At 43.5% G+C, this 21,627-nt stretch overlaps 2 protein-coding genes across 6 annotated transcripts in view; one reads left to right on the forward strand and one right to left on the reverse strand.

The window, feature by feature from the left end:
- The window catches only part of GIGYF2 (GRB10 interacting GYF protein 2), a 162,273-nt gene that overhangs the window by 104,852 nt on the left and 35,794 nt on the right, over positions 1–21,627 (reverse strand). For all 5 annotated transcript variants that reach the window (XM_044292028.1, XM_044292031.1, XM_044292030.1 and 2 more), the window contains exons 6-7: positions 17,245–17,353; positions 16,525–16,565 (exon numbers count right to left, since the gene is read on the reverse strand). In XM_044292028.1, the coding sequence (XP_044147963.1) occupies positions 16,525–16,565; positions 17,245–17,353 (150 nt within the window). The remainder of the gene's footprint in view (positions 1–16,524; positions 16,566–17,244; positions 17,354–21,627) is intronic.
- Positions 9,332–15,154, forward strand: KCNJ13 (potassium inwardly rectifying channel subfamily J member 13). The gene is made up of 4 exons (XM_044292032.1): positions 9,332–9,584; positions 10,868–11,031; positions 12,919–13,410; positions 13,535–15,154. Coding segments are annotated over exons 2-4 (1,125 nt in total). The 5' UTR covers positions 9,332–9,584; positions 10,868–11,030; the 3' UTR covers positions 14,167–15,154.

The raw sequence follows: 21,627 nt of genomic DNA on the forward strand, positions 1-21,627 counted from the left end.
TAGCTTAGAATGGGTGCAGGCTACGGTGGAGGTGAGGGACCCACATGGGGAGAAGGTGACCCCTGAACAGCGTTTAGGGTAACCCGACTGAGCCCAGGAACCAGTCACCGCATGCAGGCCAGCCAGGCCGATTGCACAGCAACCCCCAGCCACCGCAGGAGCAGATGCAACCCAGGGGGAGGGATGGGGGGCAAGAGGGTCTGCCACAACATAAACCACCGAACAGGGGCCCAAGATAATATGTCCCACCAATGACGCTACAGGCGGGCGGGGGGCACTGCAAAATGGGGAAAGCACCCTCCCATCGGAAATTCCCTGCAGAGACCTCTAGAAGGCCATGAGGGAGGCAACACCCCTAGAAGAAAAAAAAACAGGAAGCCAGGAAAAAATGGCGGGAAAGAGTTTGGCAGAGTCCCGGCAGCCAGGGGCTAGAGTAGATAGTGTAGCCAAACATGAGGCACCCCGGCGGGCTGAAGCTGCAGGGAAGCGGAAAACAGCTCCAAAAGGCTACAAAAAAGGGTATGCACAGAAAGGGGGTCAAAGCGACCCCCCATTGGTGAGAAAAATCAAACAGATGCAGCCTTGTCACAGATGCAGCAGCCGAAAATGAAACACCCTAAGCGGGCGGACACCGCGGGGGGGGAGGAAGGAATGTCCTGAAGGGGGGGGGGGGGTCATAGCCAGGGAAGGAAGGACGGCCAGGGGGTAGGGGACCCTGATGGAATATGGATGGATGGGAGGGAAGAAGTCCATAACTAGGGCAGAGAGCATACTCACGATCTGGCGTCCTTGGGCACCACAGGGTCACCCCTTCGGTAAACTCGCACTAGAGTGGGATTACCTGTACTCCACTGCGGATGCAGTAATGGGGAACTGGGTAACGGCGAGGTACCGAGGTACGCGCCCGCAGGGGGTGGTACTAAAGTGGACCTTCACGAAGAAGACCCCCTGCTGCAGGATAAAACCTGCACCTGTAAAGTGAACAGAAAAAATAAATTAAGAAAAAAGCAAAAAAGTTGCAGCAAGACCTGCAGGAGAAGTTAGTGGTAGCTGGGCATATACCCCCATGGTGCTGTGTCCCCCAATGACATTAACGAGAAACAGGAGCACTAGGTCCATCCAGAAACCTGTCTCCCACTCTATTCAAATGACAAATACATGTTCAGCCAAGGCAAAAAAAAATGTTACTGGCAGAGATTATTTAGCGTGTCAAAGGACAATTTTAGACAAAGCAAGAACAAATGTTACTAGTATAAATCATCTGAATCCTGCTTCCCCTGTACACACAGAGGGGTGAAGAGTTGTCAATCACTCCATGTGGGCGCAGGAATTTTATATATACATACACACACATACACACAGTGCCATTCTGCCCGTCCGCAAGCATCTACTGCCACCCTGCCTGTCCGCAAGCGTCTACTCCTGTCTTTTGAATGCATGTACTACTGAATGGCACACATTATAATAGCAAGACAGACAGCGCTGACTCCAGATTCCAATTTTGCATGATTGAGGTCCATGGGCATTCAGAAGCTGATCATGTGGTATTGCAGGGCGTCATACACCAAAAGGCCACTCTCTGCCCCCTACTACTACCCATTCCTTCTTGCCTCATTGGTTACCTCCGACAGCAAAACTACATCCCTTCAGGGTCCACTAGACCTTCCTGCAATATTTGAACTTAGAGGCTTTAAAAGGAGTTTGCAGTGATATTGATTGATGGCCTTTCTTCATGATAGGTCATCAATATCTGATTGGTGGGGGTCCAACTACTTGCCACTGATATGGTGTTTGAGGAGAATGTGGCTCTATTGTTAGGGCTGAGGCCCCTTCCTAGACAAGTGGCATACCATTCATTATTCACGTGGCCTATGTGCAACTCCGTCGCATTCAAGTAAAGGGGAGCTGAACTTTAATACCAAGCATAGCCACAACTATACAATGGACGGTGTTGTGCTTAGTCAACTGTGAAGAGGTCGCAGCGGTCAACGGAGTGCCGCTGCCTCCTCAAACAGCTGATCAGTGGGGCTGCCAGCTGTCGGACCCCCTACCAACCAGGAATTCATGACCTACCCTGAGGATAGGTCATTGATATTAAAGGAGTTATCCCTTGATTAAACATTAAAATCAGACATCATATACAGACGTGGACAAAATTGTTGGTACCCTTTGGTCAATGAAAGAAAAAGTCACAATGGTCACAGAAATAACTTTAATCTGACAAAAGTAATAATAAATTAAAATTCTATAAATGTTAACCAATGAAAGTCAGACATTGTTTTTCAACCATGCTTCAACAGAATTATGTAAAAAAATAAACTCATGAAACAGGCATGGACAAAAATGATGGTACCCCTAGAAAACACAGAACATAATGTGACCAAAGGGACATGTTAATTCAAGGTGTGTCCACTAATTAGCATCACAGGTGTCTACAACCTTGTAATCAGCCATTGGGCCTATATATATGGCTCCAGGTAATCACTGTGTTGTTTGGTGATATGGTGTGTACCACACTCGACATGGACCAGAGGAAGCAAAGGAAAGAGCTGTCTCAAGAGATCAGAAAGAAAATTATAGACAAGCATGTTAAAGGTAAAGGCTATAAGACCATCTCCAAGCAACTAGATGTTCCTGTGAGTACAGTTGCACATATTATTCATAAGTTTAAGATCCATGGGACTGTAGCCAACCTCCCTGGACGTGGCCGCAGGAGGAAAATTGATGACAAATCTAAGAGACGGATAATCCGAATGGTAACAAAAGAGCCTAGAAAGACTTCTAAAGAGATTCAAGGTGAACTTCATGCTCAAGGAACATCAGTGTCAGATCGCACCATCCGTCGTTGTTTGAGCCAAAGTGGACTACATGGGAGACGACCAAGGAGGACACCATTGTTGAAAACGAATCATAAAAAAGCAAGACTGGAATATGCCAAACTACATGTTGACAAGCCACAAAGCTTCTGGGAGAATGTCCTGTGGACAGATGAGACAAAAATCGAAGTTTTTGCCAAGGCACATCAGCTGTATGTTCACAGACGAAAAAATGAAGCATATCAAGAAAAGAACACTGTCCCTACTGTGAAACATGGAGGAGGCTCTGTTATGTTCTGGGGCTGCTTTGCTGCGTCTGGCACAGGGTGTCTTGAATCTGTGCAGGGTACAATGAAATCTCAAGACTATCAAGGAATTCTAGAGAGAAATGTACTAGCCAGTGTCAGAAAGCTTGGTCTCAGTCGCAGGTCATGGGTCTTGCAACAGGACAATGACCCAAAACACACCGCTAAAAACACCCAAGAATGGCTAAGAGGAAAAAATTGGACTATTCTAAAGTGGCCTTCTATGAGCCCTGACCTCAATCCTATTGAGCATCTTTGGAAGGAGCTGAAACATGCAGTCTGGAAAAGGCACCCTTCAAACCGGACACAACTGGAGCAGTTTGCTCATGAGGAGTGGGCCAAAATACCTGCTGAGAGGTGCAGATGTCTCATTGACAGTTACAGGAAGCGTTTGATTGCAGTGATTGCCTCAAAAGGTTGCGCAACAAAATATTAAGTTAGGGGTACCATCATTTTTGTCCATGCCTGTTTCATGAGTTTATTTTTTTACATAATTCTGTTGAAGCATGGTTGAAAAACAATGTCTGACTTTCATTGGTTAACATTTATAGAATTTTAATTTATTATTACTTTTGTCAGATTAAAGTTATTTCTGTGACCATTGTGACTTTTTCTTTCATTGACCAAAGGGTACCAACAATTTTGTCCACGTCTGTATGTATTCAGATCCAGCTGCTGGTTTGAAAATGGAATATTTTTAGTTGGACAACCCCTTTAAAACACCTGGAAAACCCCTTTAAGTGAACTCCTTAGGATGATTCTGCCTCTACAGTACAATGTGCCATCTCAGCCGACAGCAATCTTCTGTATGTACTACACCTCAGCATGCCAAAGGACTAATATCTCTTAACAGACAAGACCATCCCATGTGTAGACCTTTATGTCACAGAATACCTTGCCTGCTGCTTGGACCAATAATGTCTAATCCCAGGGAAATTCTGATGACATTACCTGTCCACAACAGCTTAAAGTACATGCATTTAAGATGCGAATGACTGCTGCCCATTTTGTACATCACTATGTTAATCCATTCAGTGCAGTCTAGTGAAAACAGATTTCACAATGCTTAATAAGTAACAAACGCCTAATGAAAGAACTCACTCAGCACACTCAAGAGCTAATACTTTGATGCGTAATATTTGCTTAAACAATTTGCCAAGTAACTGTTAAAGTTTCCAGTAAAATGAGGTTAAAGCCCTCAAAGAAGGAAACTGAGGGCTCTTTCACACGAACAGATGCCGTCCGTGGGATCCGCAGCGTGAAAGAGAGCAAAGCCCCGTTCCGGACAGCAGACACGGAGCAGTAACATGATTGATAATGCTCTTTGCCTCTCTGATCTTTTTACTACAAAATAACAACAAGATAAAGTCAACACCGTGATTTTGTAGTAAAAAGATCACAGAGTGGCACGGAGCATTATCAATCATGTTACTGCTCCGTGTCTCTGCAGTCCAGTGCGGGGCTTGGCTCTCTTTCACGCAGTGGATTACCCGCACGGTATCTGCTCGTGTGAAAGAGCCCTTAGTTCTGTAAATAAATAGTATCTAGAAATGTTCTATTCTGCCAAAGCACCAGCCGCCATCCCTCTACCTCACTGACATTATTTCATCAGTCATTCTTACTTTTAACCTACATTCTGACTAAAGCTTCACCATCCGGTAAGAACAGGAGAAAAATCTCTGGATTGCTCCCAATGCTCATTAGTGGGGTATTTTTGATCAAGAGCCAAAAGAGCTGTTTATGGGGGAAGGGAAGAAAGAACTAGAAGTGTGTGTCAGTAGCTGTGTGAAGTGGTCGGCAGGAGGGGAGAACACAGGGTCAGGAACTCAGTCTGGACATTGTTTATGGCAGACCTACTCACCTGTTCATTGCTTGGCCTGTAACAAGCCACACAAGAAAAACACTGAGTAATTGAATGGCCTCTTCTTAGAACTACTTTTAATTACACAGCCAGACATGAGGGAGTTAAATACCATAACGCATCAAACCGAAGATCCACTTATTTTAGCTTTTTGTGTCAAAAGCACAGAGGTGATCATTATATTATGTTGGGCTAAAGAAAATACCAAATTACGGAAATAGGCAGTCATTAGATTAGTCAATTAAATAAAAGGGAAATAATTAAAGTGGTTTTCTAGGACCTTTATACACTGTCTGTCCCACAAAAAAAGTCTCCACAAAAAAAAAAAAAAAAAAAAAGGACACACACTAATATTTAGTTGGACCGCCTTTAGCTTTGATTACGGCACGCATCCGCCGTGGCATTGCTTCAATAAGCTTCTGCAATGTCACAAGATTTATTTCCATCCAGTGTTGCATTAATTTTTCACCAAGATGTTGCATTAATGATGGTAGAGTCTGACTGCTGCGCAAAGCCTTCTCCAGCACATCCCAAAGATACTCAATGGGGTTAAGGTCTGGACTCTGTGGTGGCCAATCCATGTGTGGAAATTATGTCTCATGCTCCCTGAAGCAGTCTTTCACAATTTGAGCCCGATGAATCCTGGCAATGTCATCTTGGAATATGCCCGTGCCATCAGGGAACAAAAAATCCACTGATGGAATAATCTGGTCATTCAGTATATTCAGGTAGTCGGCTGACCTCATTCTTGGAGCACAGATACTGTTGCTGAACCTAGACCTGACCAACTGCAGCAACCCCAGATCATAGCACTGCCCCCACAGGCTTGTACAGTAGGCACTAGGCATGATGGGTGCATCACTTCAACTGCCTCTCTTCTTACCCTGATGCGCCCATCACTCTGGGACAGGGTAAATCTGTACTCATCAGACCACACGACCTTCCATTGCTCCACAGTCCAATCTTTATGCTCCCTAGCAAATTGAAGCCTTTTTTTCTGGTTTGCCTCCCTGATTAGTGGTTTTCATATGGCCACACAGCTGTTCAGTCCCAATCCCTTGAGTTCCCTTCGCATTGTGCGTGTGGAAATACTCTTACTTTCACTATTAAACATAGCCCTGAGTTCTACTGTTGTTTTCTTCTATTTGATTTTACCAAACGTTTAAAGGGGCTGTCCAAGTTATATTTATTGATGACCTATCCTCAGGATAGGTCATCAATATCAGATCGGCTGGGGTCCGACACCCGGCACCCCCTCCGATCAGCTGTTTGAAGAGAAGGCGAGGGCGGTGTCAGCGCTGCCTCCTCTTCACTGTTTACCTTCTAGCCGTTGCATCTGCAGTGGTGAGCAGGTGTAATTACACCCAAGCCGTCCCATTCATTTCAATAGGAAGGCTGGGGTGTAATTACACCTGCTCACCATTGCAGATGCAACGGCTAGAAGGTAAACAGTGAAGAGGAGGCAGCGCTGACACCGCACACGCCTTCTCTTCAAACAGCTGATCGGAGGGGGTGCCGGGTGTCGGACCCCAGCCGACCTGATATTGATGACCTATCCTGAGGATAGGTCATCAATAAATATAACTTTGACAACCCCTTTAAGTGATCGCCGATCACGATCATTCAGGGTTTTTTTCCCGCCACATTTCTTCCTCGAATACAATGGGTCCCCACTACTATCCTTCCAGTTTTTAATAATGCGTTGGACAATTTTAGTAGTTTCTGCAATCTACTTAGATGTTTTCTCTGCTTGATGCATGTCAATGATTTGACCCTTCTCAAACAGACTAACATCTTTTCCACGACCACGAGATGTGTCTTTAGACAGGGTTGTTTAAGAAATGAGAAGCAACTCATTGCACCAGTTGGGGTTAAATAACTTATTGCCAGCTGAAAGATAATCACCCATGCAGTAATTATCCAATAGGAGGCTCACAACTATTTGCTTAGTTAAATCCAGGTGGCGACTTTTTTTTTTTGGCAGGCAGTGTATTAATGGTCTATTCTGGTCATCAATACTAGATTGTCGGGGGTCAGACTCCTGGAACCCCCACCGACAATGTTTTTTGGTAGCTACGGAGCCAGAACTGTACACGCGCAGCTTTTTTTGTAAGGCCGAGTCTTGGCATGTTTGCAGAGTTGTGGGCAGATGTCTGTTGGTCCCGATTATATAGTGAATGGGACCGGACGGTGACGCAGTACCTTCCGGCAATGCTGGAATGCATATAGATCCGGGAGGTTGTTCACTGTCCGAACAGCCTGCCGGAACTAAAATCGCTAGTTTGAAACTAGCCTTAGGCGCAATGCACACATCGGTACAAGTAAAACAGGGATACCGGCCGTGTGCACACTGTCATTTTTTTCTTCCTGTAAAAATGTCCTATTCTTGTCCAAAAATCGGACAAGAATATGACATGGTCTATCTTTTTTGTGGGGTTGCGGAAAGGACACACGAATGTGAACAGTACATGGTGCACTGTCTGCATTTTTTGCGGCCACATTAAATTGAACGGGTCTGCGTGGATCTGAGGTGGACCGAAAATACAGTGGTGTGCATGGGGCCCTAAGACAATGTAATAAGGACAGGACAAATCTTGTATCAACTTCTCTAAGAGTCCATTTACATGGGCAGATAAAAAGCCCACAATGAGCACCAGTCGGCGATATAACAAGCCGATCGGCACTCGTTTACTTTGATGTATAACATGTTTTTTTTTGTACGTAGCATCGTTTGTTTTCCCCCTCATGTTTCCATTGCAAGCAATAGATCACCATCGATGACCTCTCTAACTAATGACAAAGAAGCAATTTAATGTTTGCCATTCGACCGCTGGACATGCGAACACTGGGCAAGGACTGAGAAGCATGGTTTGAGCAAAAAACAAGAAAACAGGTCTGGACACCAAATGTTGTCTATGGATGTTAAATCTTAACTCTCCATTCGAGAACAGTATGGGAACTGTAAGAGTGCAGGCAGCCAGACCCTAAGCTCGTCTAGAGGTCATACACTTTGATAATTCTCAGAGGCTTGTTCACATTTGTACAGCAGAAGCAAAGTTACAATTACATATTTTTGGAACGGCAAAACAGATTACTAATCCTTTTTGTTAAACCACTTTTTGCTCTAATGACCATATAAACACAAGAACAGGTGTATAGTAAAACAAACCCACACCCTCCCTCTACTACCACTGATAACTTTTCAGGATGGGGGTGGGGACCTGAACCCTTGGCAGGGGAAGACATCATGCGGCTTCTTCATATTACTTTGCAACCTAGAGACAAATGCTTATTTTTATTTCTATGTGGTAAGTATGAAAGAGGAGAAAAGCAGTTTGAGATATTTGCCATTCTAGTTTGTCGCCACTATGGTAACATTAAAAGGGTTAAAGATTTGACCACTTCTGCATCAAAGGGACAAGGTTTGAGATACCTGCGTAGCTTCTCCTTCTACTGTTTGCTATGGGCATGCACTGACGTGCCGCTAACAGCAGGAGGTCTGAACTTTGGGCAGGACGGTAGAACAGAAGCCCTGAGGGGAGTGGGATTTGGGTCATTACTTTAATATTCAGCACCGCAGGCCTGAAGACGGCTTTGCTCCTCCAAGAACAATAGGGCTCTGTTTTCCTCAATCCGCTTATCTGGACAGAGGCGAGCAAAGTCCAGTGGAAAACAAGCACCCACTCCCTCTGAAATGTACAGAAGACATGTGCGAGGTCCCTTTCCTCACAGACCCCCAGTGCATATATGATGTAACATTAATATATACATATACCACAAAAGACAGAATCTGACTAATAGCTAAAATAAAACAAAATGTTGTTCTGGCTCAAACATGAACCTGTGTATAGTGCGGTAGATTACTCATCTCCCAGACTTCCATATGCAGAAACAAAGTATAATAAAAAGGTCCTCCACACAACTTTAAGAAAGCTGAATACAGGTGCATTCTAGTTACATCTTTAATCCTTGCATGAAGCATCTGTACAGCATCGTCAACTGAACACTGCCAAGATGAACACCCTGCCCACTAATTACCGGTGCAAAAGTGAATAAAAAAAACAAAACACTGTTTTAACATATCTCAAATCAATGCACCATTAACACCTTCACTACATTGGCAGTAATGAGACTGTTAATGGAAAATAAAGGGCACCTACTGTGCATAACTAATCACTGGAAGGACAGAGCTCCCGCATACCACTCCCTTAGTGGCATAACCCTAATAACATAACGACCAATCAAAAGGAATGCCAAAAAGGTCCAGCCTCCTCATTTATAACCGCAGGAATGAGGGTTATGACTCCAGACCCAGCAAGAGCTCCCCCCAGAGATTGAGAAGGAGCGTGTCACTGGGCTGGAAAGCTTAATCCCAGTGACCAGGATCCAGGTGACAGTGAGCACAGAAGTGCACCAACAAGAAGCTTGGAGGCTAGGCAAAAAGACTGGAACCCTCTTCAGGACGCAAATCCCAAGAGTACATATTGCACAGGATTTGCAAGCCAAAATCTGGATAAGGGCAACTCAACTTACCTGAAGTATTTTGGCAGAGAAAAGCCAATTACTGGATTTCCTTCTCCGCTGGCGCACGCATCCCGTCAGGTAAGTACCCTTGACTGAATTATACGTCCAAGGTATGACAGAGCCACGTGTATAACATGCTGTTTCTTCATGCAGACAGGACTTTTCTTTACTGCTGCTTCCAAACGCTACGGTTTCTCGTAACTCTTATCATATGAGAATCTGCCTGACAGGGCTGTGTAACACCCGTGCAGGGCCTAAAGCAGCATCACTAACAGTAGTACTAGTGTGTGTAAAGCGTCCAAGTGCCCTCACTCATCCAGCATGGCTAGCCAACACATGCTGACCATGTGATGTTTCCTCCAATGAATTGAGCCTGTGTGCAAGCCTGTGCAGTCTGAAAGCTCTGGGTAAATCAATGAAGATCATTGGATTACTCCATGGATACTTGGTTTAAAAGATTCACGATTATGAATGAACACCGCATCCTTGCAAAAATGTTCCAGCCAGAGTACCGACAACTACCTCCTTACCGCCTAGTACAGGGGGTCAGCAAAAACAGGCACTCACAGCTGATGGGAACCCACAACCTCCTGCACGTTCCATCCATTTCTATTGCACTTTCTAGAACCAACGAGCAAGTGTGCATGCTGGAAGTTGTAGTTTCACAACATCTAGAGTGCCAGCGGTACTAGAGGGGAGGGGGGGGGGCGGCAATAGCAAAAAATGAAGTATCTATACGGGCGTCGTGCACACATCTGTTATGTAATGCACAGCTCTAATGTGGGAGTGCTGAGAAACCATTTGTCTGCGTTCACAGCAACTCCTTTTCCTGCACCGCATGATGGAGCATCCTATTTGCTTATACAAATGTCACACTGTGACAAGAATGCCGTTGCTACAGGCAAACAGAGAAAGATAGGGCTTAGATCTGTGAGCAAATTGCAAAAGGCAGGAACGTTGGTGTCACGTCCAGGTGAATCCTACCTGCCGTCCAATGCATCCCAGAGTGAACAAAGCCTGGACATTTTCCCGCAGCGGGACATGTCACATGAGCATCATGATGTGTGCGCCTAAAAGCGGCTTACCCCTGAGCGTGAAATCATAACACAAACACTAATTTCCCCCCTCCCTCTCTCAGTCTGGCAAGAGCTCAGAACGCTGGGGTTATACAGGCACAGGCCCCTGCTTGCCTTCAGGGAATAGAGCCAGAGTCAGCTCAGGTGCCTTTCCATGGAGGGGGTGGGAGGTGGCGACAATAAAGGGAACAGTGTCATAAGTTAAAGCTAAGCCATCAGCTAGGCCTCAGAAGTAACACACAATCTTGGGACATCCCGGTGTATTACACTGTTCCTTTTGCCCAGGTTGGTGAAGAAACAAGACAATCGTACACTACTGAAAGTCACGCAGGAGGACGTCACAGGTAGCGGGGACGTCGGCTACACGGTGCAGAATACTCATTACCTTCCCTTGCTCTGGATGTCGGCATCTCAGTGACAAGGCATACACGTGGTGCATCAGGCAAAAAGTAAGTACAGTCTCAAGCTGATCGCATTCATGAGGGAAATTTTGCAACAGTTTAGTAGAATAAAAAAGTTCCTGATTGCAACAAAATTAGTAGCATTTTTTTATTTATACATTTTTTATTTTTTTTTACTTATGTAGCACTTGCCAAAAGTTAAGTGGATGTGGATTACTGGGAAGGGCATGGCCTTTTTTCTTGTTAGACTAGCGTATTAAACTCCTCTTAATAAATATGTCCCCAAGTCTTTCTTAAAGGGGTATTCCCATCACATACAATGGGGGCATATCACTAGGATATGCCTCCCTTATCTGATAGGTGCAGGTCCCACATCCGTTCTCCTTGTAGGTGAGAGTCCCAGAGGTGGGACCTGCACCTATCAGATAATGGAGGCATATTGTAGCAATATGCCCCCATTGAATGTGATGGGAATACCCCTTTAAGGATAACTCAAATATGTGGTTACATGGCTATTGCAGTTGTAAAACTAGAGAAAGTTAATACAAGGCACTTAATAATGGATTGCAATTGTCCATATTGCATTCTTTGATGGCTGGATTCATTTTTCCATTAAATTATACACTGCTTAATTTCAGGGGTTATACCACCCGGCAATCCAGCAGTGGTGGTCGTGCTTGCACACTACAGGAAAAAGCACCAGCCTGCGTGCACTCCCGCAGTTTTAGTCACCAGAAAGGTCGCCTTTTCCCATAGTGTGCAAGCACGACCACAACTGATGGATTGCAGTGTGGTCATAACCCCTGGATATGAGCAGTGTATAATGTGATGGAAAAATGAACCAAGCCAGCAAAGGAAGGAATATGGACAATCACAATACATGAAGTGCCTTGTATTATCTTTCTACACATGCTGAAGTGAAACAACCCCTTTAAAGGACGAAGTTTATATATCATGTAGTAATTAAAATTTCCCCTATTTTTTTTTATAGCTGCACCATAGACTGTGGCAGTGTATGTAGCAAACTAATAACTCTACATGTCATCAAAACAGAGATAACGTTAAGATCAATTTATAAGGAAGCCAACCGACTTCACAGGGGTCTCCACCTTCTGAACAACTTTAGTGTCAACCCCCCCCCCCCCCCCTCGCTCCATTCAGGCTCCTTCCGGTAGTGGCACTACTGTCCCCGCTTGTCAACTTCCGGCATGGATAGAGGTCACATGTAGTGCTGAAGCAAAATAACTGGCTTCAGAGATGACGTGTCTCCCAAGCAGAACATGATCCAGTGACATGTCATTTGAGGACAAGTCTCTCCTGCTGTGGCATATGACACCCCTCCATGGCATAAGTTGACAATCGGCATTGAAGCCAGAACCGAACAGCTAAGTATGCTTTTCTCCACAGAGCGAGGAGAGAACCAAAATTAGTTCAAAAGGTGGAGAACCCCTTTAGCTGTATGTTTTTAAACTATGGGGAGAAATTGGAGTACAGGTGTACTACATTCTGATCTTCCTCCAGGCAAGCTTTGGCTAATCTTCTCATCCATGTTTGTTTGTTTTTTTTGCAATGCTTTAGTAATGAACGTGTAACGACTGAATAGATGTATAAAAAAAAGTGCAAAATCAACCATCCTTTAGCAGGATGATATGTATAAAAAAGTGTAATAGAGTTAGGCTAGTTTCACACTAGCATTGTGAGAATCGGCATGTCCGCATGTGTTATCAGTGTTACTATTTGTTATTACCCCTCTACTGTCACTTTACAAGAAATTTAATTCTAGAAGGTATCGCTATAGTGGAGAATGAATATATTTTACACACAGTATTGAATTTATGCTATATACATAATGTTAATATGTTTAATATTGTTTTTATATATTTTTTAAAATATTGAATTTACTTAATCTAAAATACGGCCTTGTTCTTCTTTCAGTGGTGCTGCAGGTCAGCACAGATCGGGAGGAGGACTCTCACAGCAGGGCCCCAAGACGTACTCTGCTCAACTCTTGTTCTCATCGTCTAGTAACTAAAGAGGGACACAGCACCATAAAAGCAGTTGGGATCCAGGGGCAGGGACTGTCATACTTGCGAGACATTTGGGGGCTACTGCTTGACATGCGCTGGCGCTGGATGATGTTGGCTTTTATGGCTTCTTTCCTGGCACACTGGCTCCTTTTTGCAGTTTTTTGGTACCTTTTGGCTGAAATGAATGGGGACCTGGCCCTGGACCATGATGCCCCGCCAGAGAATCACACCATTTGTGTCAAATATATAACTAGCTTCACTGCTGCCTTTTCATTCTCCCTGGAGACGCAGCTCACCATTGGATATGGTACCATGTTTCCAAGCGGAGATTGCCCAAGTGCTATTGCTCTTCTAGCCGTACAAATGTTGCTGGGACTCATGCTGGAGGCATTTATAACAGGTCAGGTATTCTCCAATTACGATATGAAATGCAAAGTGTTGTAAGGTGCTATTAATGATAAAACTATGAGATTCATGCTCTGCACTTGTGCATTTTTACTTATCCCAAATTATGTATTCAACAGGTGTTTTTGTGGCAAAAATTGCACGGCCAAAGAATCGCACTCCATCAATTGTCTTCTCTAGATTGGCTGTGGTGGGCAGTCCAGAAGGAAAGCCATGTTTAATGTTCCAAGTGGCAAACACTCGCCCGAGCCCATTAACCATGGTCAGAGTCAGTGGAATTCTCTACCAGGAGAGAGGGGATGGCCAAATCCAGCAGAACAACATTGACTTTTCGCTGGACAGTCAAAATGGCAATGTGGAGTGCCCCTTCTTCTCTTTCCCTCTCACGTACACTCATAGTCTATCTCCTGGGAGCCCACTGGCAACTTTATTGCAGCGCGAAACTGTATCTTCTTCATGTCACTTGGAGCTGGTGGTTTGTCTATCTGCTACTCAGGAAAGCTCAGGGGAAATTTGCCAAAGCCGTACTTCTTACCTACCAAGCGAGATCCTTCAAGGACACCGCTTTGCACCGTGTCTAACACGCCGGCCTGAAGGAGGATATCGCATCTGTATGGAAACCTTTGGCCATCCACTCCCCGAGCTGCCACAAGCCTCACACAGACAGTCCTACAGAACTGAGCTGGAAGTCTGTGCCAATGGGCAAAGAGGGGACACCTTTCAAATTTGCGAGACTGGACTTGGAGAGTAAAACGTTTCAAAGCAATGACTTTCCTTAGTCCCTTCAGCCATCTTCATTCCGATAACTATGCTGGCGCTTCTTCCAAAGGAAATTCACACAGGAAATGAGGGTGCCATCATCATGGCTCCAAAAGACTGTTATACCTTACCTGAGAACACCAAGCTCTGTAGCCCCGATGTGACAACAGGGGTGTGTGGGACTCTGCCCACCTGATAATGTCTAACTGTAATAAAGAATTGCTCAGGGGAGTGACAGCGCACCAAGAAGAAGGCAGGGTAGACTCATGAGACAGCCATGAGCTGACAGTGGACTAGCACTTATAAATGTACAGCAAGCAAGGAGGCTGACGCTAAAGTGCCAATGATGCAATGGACATGCTGGGGAAACGGCAACTCAGATTGTTCATATACAGGAATGGTTTGTTTTATCAGATTGTCCTTTAAATGTGGAGTGCACTGTACTTAGCAATACAAGACGTCCATACACCCAGGCAAAGTGCAAGAGATGAATGCAGGTACATTTATATAGTGAACACACAAGCATGCTTCTTGACACCCAGTAGTAACCTAGTACACCTATGTATATCATAAAGACAAGCATATAATGTACTCATGCAGGTGAGGAATATGCTAAAGCACACACACATACTCGCTTGGCCTGAATCAGACTCTGCACTTATAGGAATCACTGTACTAACCCTTAACAATTCCTAGCTGGCAGGTTATGTTGGCAGACGAGGGCACAGACACAGAGATGCTCTTTCCTGGGGCAGAAAGAGTACAAGGGACTGCATAGAAGCCGGCCATGCATCTCCCATTCAATATATTTGTGACATGAATAAACGTGAATAAACTCTGTGCTTCCAGCTAGTTCCCTTCTGCCGGTCAATGTGTGAATGCAGAAAACGACAGGGTGGTGTGCTAACGCCTGTCACTGTGATATAATCACAGAGTGCAAACAATCATTTTACATATTAATGCATCAATAATAGTCACAGAAAGATCCATTAAAAAAAATAAAAAATGTATATGCAGCAAGTAGATAAAACTGAATACAAGGACAAACCGCGTCTATGTGTTTTGGATCGACAAACCAAGATCCTTACTCATTGCTCATCATAAAAAAAGCTAAATCAAGAAAAATACACCCATGCCATAATCTACAGGCAAGCTAGAGAACGTATGTGAAAGCATCAAGGTCCACAAGAATATATGTGGCCGTACACCTCCAGTAGCTGTCGGCCTAACAATAGTTTGACCACTATTCCATTCCAGGGAGATACGTGTTGGTTTCAGGTCCCAACAATCTGCTGCTCACTAGTGGCAAAGAACTCTGCATTTTCATCCAGCGATCTCCTCCAGAGTATGGGGAGGAGCGATCGCTAATGCCATCGCTCTTCCCCATACTGACTCATTTGTTGGCAGCAGATTGTGATTAGATCACTCAATCTGCTGCCGGTAAATGACAATTTTTGTGTATACACAAACAATCAGATTACCCGATGAAAGAGTGTTTCGCTAGCAGCAGCTTATCTCCTATAAGAACAAAGGATTGTGCATGTTGAACTTCTTCTCCTCAACATCTGCTCTCACCGAAATCGGCGGTACAGCTGACTTCACCTTATGAGTTCAACCGATTACTTGTGAAAATTAGAACATAATTAACCATTCAATGGTCTGTAACATGTTTAGTCCACCAGTATAATAGATAATTAAAAGGAAATGCGGTACACAAAAAACTTATCTGCCTGTTAAATCTAGATGTCGACACTTATCCTTTTTTTTAAGAAAACTGCTTTACGACAGCCCCATGGGCCATAGACACACTGGTCAGGAGAAGACCTCCGTGACTTCTATTAGTGAGTTTTCTAGGCGTGCTCTGTGACCTGTGCAGAGGTCATTGTACAAGGAAGGAATAGATAAGCTTTGACAAACCCCTATTGTGAATGGTAGGTAGATCCTGTCTTACCTGTCATTCTATCCCTGCCTTTAATATCACCTCTGTGTATAGATAAGCAGGTAACTACAGTAAAGTGATCTGTACAGACCAAGAAGTGTCACCTATTTTTAGGCTTCGTAGCCAATGCGAAAACTGCAGGATTTTAAGTTTTGTTGAAATATAGATAGTGGTATGTGTCAGGGGAAAACGATTTCATACAATTACAGGATTCCTTTATGGGTGAACCCAATAAAAAAAATTAACAGGACAGTGGAGATTTATAAAATCTGGTGCAACGGAAAAGTGGAACAGCTGCCCAGAGCAACCAGATTACAGAATACTCTGCATCTTCCAGGTCTACAACCTAAAACCAGACTGTTACTCATCATAGATCACAATCGCTTCTTTGGTGCAATAGAAATGTATTACCTGGTTCTTTTCGTGCAGGTTTTTCAAACCGACGATCACCTCTGACAGGATATAAAGAGACAAAATTCAGATATGCAGAACTGGGGAACTCTCCCTTAAATGGCATGCACTAGGCTGTCCTTTCTACTAGGTCATCCTCACATTAAACTGCATATGAGAAAATGCACACTCTTTTTCCAGACTTTACACTTTTTATTGCACTTGGAGAAGTTCAGCTCATTTACAGCAGTATTATGATTGGGACCATCAGGAATGAGAGACATTTAAAAACTAAAGTGCATATTAATGGGCCTATTAATCTCAGAGGATCTGTCAATTCTTTTGACGTGCATTTTAGAACATACCGGTAATTACATTCCCCTTGAAATAATAATTCTGGAGCATCTTTTGCTCACAGCGCCAGACTCTGTAGGGACACATCCTATCATTGTCAGACTGGGGATCCTTGGGCCCACAAGAGGATATTATTCTTTGGGACCCACCAGAGGATCCTCTAATACTCTGGTGGCCCAGCCCAACCCTGCATCCTAATGACAAGGGGAATAATACCCATTTCCAGAAAGAATAAAGTAATGGAACAACACTTAACATTTTTTATTTTATAGGAAATAAAAGTATTTATTTAAAAATGCACGTTTGGACTGGTGACAGCTCCTCTTTTAAATGAAGCCATTATACTTCTCACTACATCCCCTATGTCCACCTTTCAACCACACTCACCTTTCTTCCCAACTCTGTGACCTATGCATTTCACGTGCTCCTCGACCAAAGCCGCTCTCTACTTCATCAAAGCTTCTTTGGTAAAAACCACTCTCTCCTCTTCCTCTGCCTGTGAAACAAAAAGAAAACTAATTAAACATTGACAATTTATGAAGTCGAGCATTATGTGATGTTCATCAACAGCTCAAACTTTGCTAAGGACATCAAATTCTTCCTGAATCACTTGTTAGCAAAATATTTTATACTTGGGTGGTCACTGTATTTTCAACAGACTGAGTAAATGTGAATATAAGAAATTTTGTAATATATCTGATCAGATAAAAAATCTTCCCCTCCTAAACATTCCCCTGCTGCATCCGTCTTGAGAGACTAGATAGGCTGACAGCTCACCGAAGGATCAGATTACATGCTGCTCATAGAGGTCTATGGAGAGGAGAACTGCGGTAGAGAGTGAATACAGAGAGACACACAGATATGCTGCCTATAGGAGGTAATGGAGAGGTGAGGAGTGAGCCGCTAAAGGGAGATACATAATATATATTAAAAAGTCTCTTATATTCACTAGTACTATTGATTATGAAAAGTTTGCAGAAAGTAGTGACCATTTACATGTTGATTATGAACATGACTGCAGCTCAAGATCAGAGCTTGTGTAGTACATTTTAATGTAACAGGCCTCTGTCCAACAAAATAAAATAAAAATGCACTATGGTTGCTATGTACAAAAGCAGTACCTTTCTGTTAAAGCTTAGAAAATGAGATTAGTTGCTATGGTCCAATGAAGTGCTTTCTACGAGGCAGGACCCATACACGTTATTATAGGCTTATTTACGAGACAATATATCATCCATCAAAACGTCTACACACTAAATATTAAAGACTCAAAGTTTCAAGGTTTCCCATTACAGGCCATGTAGGTCTTTGCTTAAAGGGGATGGCCCATCTGGAACACTAATGGCCTATCGCTAGAATTAGCCAGCAATGTCAGGTAGGTGCGGGTCCCACCTCTGAGACCCACTCCTATCTAGAGAACAGGAACCTCCGAAGTGGAGCACACTGCGCATCCACAGTGCACTCTCCGTTCATAGTTATAGACAAGCATGTTTTGCTACTTTCGGGAGTCTCATATCAGTGAATGGAGAGGTGGCTGCTCTTACACAGTTCATCGCTATGAGGCTTCTGAAAACACCAACCTCTCTAGCCTAGCTAAGTATTTGACTATATAGCTAGGCATTTGGTGCTATACAGACAAATTTGTTTGCTGCCGTTACGTATTGCGTGGCTTAGCTGATACAGTGCCCAGATCCCAAACTGTCCCAACTCACTAGCTACAAAAGGCCGGACGTTTCAAGGACAATTTTCATAGGTTTGGTACGTACAAATAAAACCTTTCACACTAGCGTTTTTCTTTTCCGTCACAGGGGCTCAATACAGGAAAAAAAAAAAGATCTGTTTTATACTAATGTGTTCAGTATGCATCAGGATGCATCAGTTCAGTCCCTCTTACGTTTTTTTGGCCGGAGAAAACACTACAGCATGCTGCAGTTTTCTCTCTGGCCAAAAATCCTGAACACTTGCCGGAATGCCGGATCCGGCATAACTGATACGGTTTTCCGGCCTGCGCAGACCTTTAAAAATGCAAAAATAAATACCGGATACATTTTTTTCGGATGACTCCGGAGAGACGGATCCGGTATTTCAATGCATTTGTCAGACGAATGCGCAAATGCCATCCGTTTGCGTCCGGGCTGCCTGCCGGAATCCTCTGCCGCAAGTGTGAAAGTACCCTTAGGCTCGGTTCCTGTCAGTCAGAATCCGGTACTTTCATAAAATGTTATTGTTTCCTTCATTTAATGGAGCAGAACAAAAATAATAGCGATGATGTGAATGAGCTCTAAGACCAATACAATTTCTGACACATGGCTCATAGTCAAAATGTCACTTATACTCGGGCAATATAAACAATTTTGGATCAAAATTTAATTTTTCATTAAGAAAATGATATTGGTGGCTAAATGTGTGACCTAAGCATAAATGAATACACACCACAGCTCCTAAAAATAAAAGTTAAATGTGTGCACAGTGCATACATATTACTTAAAATGCTACCACGCAGGTACGGCAGTGCTCATCAGGGTGTGCTGCACCTTTTGGTTTAACTTTTACAGCATGCGAATATGGATCCATAGAAGGTATATGGGATTCATACTTTACAGAAAAGCGCTGCTGCACTCTTGTGGCTTCAGCATAGGTTTAGGTCCCTTTTAAGCCTACATCTCAAAGTACATATTTTCATAAGTGCATAAATATATCTACATGAAAATATCTTCAAAGAAGGTGGGTGAAGGAAGGATTGGAAATTTAGTATTTCAACATTTTATGGGGTGCATGGCAGTGGCACTCACCTCTCCCCAATGAGAACACATGTATTTTCAGCCGAGCCCTGTCTACAAGCGGAAGGGACTGAGGTTAGACGGAATAGCTGACCCTATTCTAGAAACTACACCCCTCAAGGTATTCAAAAGTGAGTTTACAAACTGTGTTAACCCTTTAGGTGTTCCACAAGAATTAATGGAAAATAGAGATACAATTTCAAAATTTCACTTTTTTGGCAGATTTTCCATTTTAATAATTTTTTCCCGTTACAAAGCAAGGGTTAACAGCCAAACCAAACTCTATATTTAATAATTCAATTTATATCGTGGCTCACCCGTATCTGCCAATCTGGTAAAGGTGCACTATTTTTTGGATGAATCATTTAATCATCCGATGTGGAAGCATATGAAAATATAAGTTAAAAATATGCACTCACCAGCTGGTATGTCTATAGTAGATATTTTTTATATGTATTTTACATCTTAAATATAAACTATCGGTTTAAAATCCTATTAAACAATACAAAATTAGACAATATAAAATTTTATAAAATTATACTGAGGTCCGGGATCCGCTTACATAGACAAATTCATACATGGTTCAAATCATGCAAGTATTAATATAGTATGTTTTACTTGTGAATCAATAATGTCCTGTGCCTGTAATGTAAAAATGTTCTATGAACAAGTGCAGTTCTCCAGTGAAAAAAAGTGAAAAAAGTCCTCCTATAAACGGAATAGCCTTGTGATAGACTTGTAATTTATAAAGAAATCAACCTTGTGATAAGAACTTGTACAGAAGTCTTGCAATAGTTTGATATCTTCCTATAATAAGATCGATGTTTGCATATGAACTGTGTCCAGTACTATTGCTATACTGATGTATATCCTCCAATTGTACCAGCAAACAGAGTCCACACTCGTAGAGAAGCAAGGTATAGTTAAGATGTAACTAGAGGTCGGGTTTAGTAATTGGGGCGTCCCCCTCTTCCTCAACCCTCTTACCTTGTCTTCAGAGTGTAAAGTTACCGTTCCAGCGCTTGCTGAGTTCTGTTGTATCTTTTAGGCTACTTTCACACTAGCGTTCGGGCGGATCCGTTCTGAATTATTTTTAGCATAGAACAGCTAAGTGTGAAAATAGCCTAGTACGGATCCGTCCAGACTTTCAATGTAAAGTCAATGGGGGACGGATCCGCTTGAAGATTGAGCCACATTGTGGCATCTTCAAACGGATCCGTCCCCATTGACTTACATTGAAAGTCTGGACGGATCCGCACGGATCCGCACGCCTCCGCACGGCCAGACGGACACCCGAACGCTGCAAGCAGCGTTCAGCTGTTCGCCTGTCCGTGCGGAGGCGAGCGGAGCGGAGGCTGAACGCCGCCAGACTGATGCAGTCTGAGCGGATCCACCTCCATTCAGACTGCATCAGGGCTGGACGGCTGCGTTCGGGTCCGCTTGTGAGCTCCTTCAAACGGAGCTCACGAGCGGACCAGCGAACGCTAGTGTGAAAGCAGCCTTATTCGATACTCTGTATGTGCTTTTCAGTGCTCTCTGGTCTCAGCGTTCCACGTGGTGTAGTTAGGTTTCGCTTTCCAGGAAGCACTCAGCTGGGATCGCGGAGTCTCGCGATAGCTTTTAGCTGGTTTCTATTTCGCTTGCGTCTAAATCAGCGCATAGGTTTTCTCGTGACCGATAGTCACTCAAATGCTGTTCGGGTTTAGGTGGGTAGTTTGTCGCTCTCAAGACCAGCCAGACGCGTTTCGAGGGGTCTCCCTCTTCCTCAGTGGCTATAGTGCGAATGTTACTACCCCCTTCTTTAAATACTCTTGTTTCCATAAGTCCCACCAAAAACCCGGCATGGATCTGTACTGTTGTAATACGGCTTCTTGTGACCTCAGTGAATCCTATCTGTATATCTAAATAATTCTATAGATTATATGTTTTTCAACTTATAAATTTTTATTACATATAATAATAAAAGTATTAAGATCAATTGGCTTAAAAG

The sequence above is a fragment of the Bufo gargarizans genome, chromosome 4 (genome assembly GCF_014858855.1).
Source record: "Bufo gargarizans isolate SCDJY-AF-19 chromosome 4, ASM1485885v1, whole genome shotgun sequence".
NCBI lineage: Eukaryota > Metazoa > Chordata > Amphibia > Anura > Bufonidae > Bufo > Bufo gargarizans.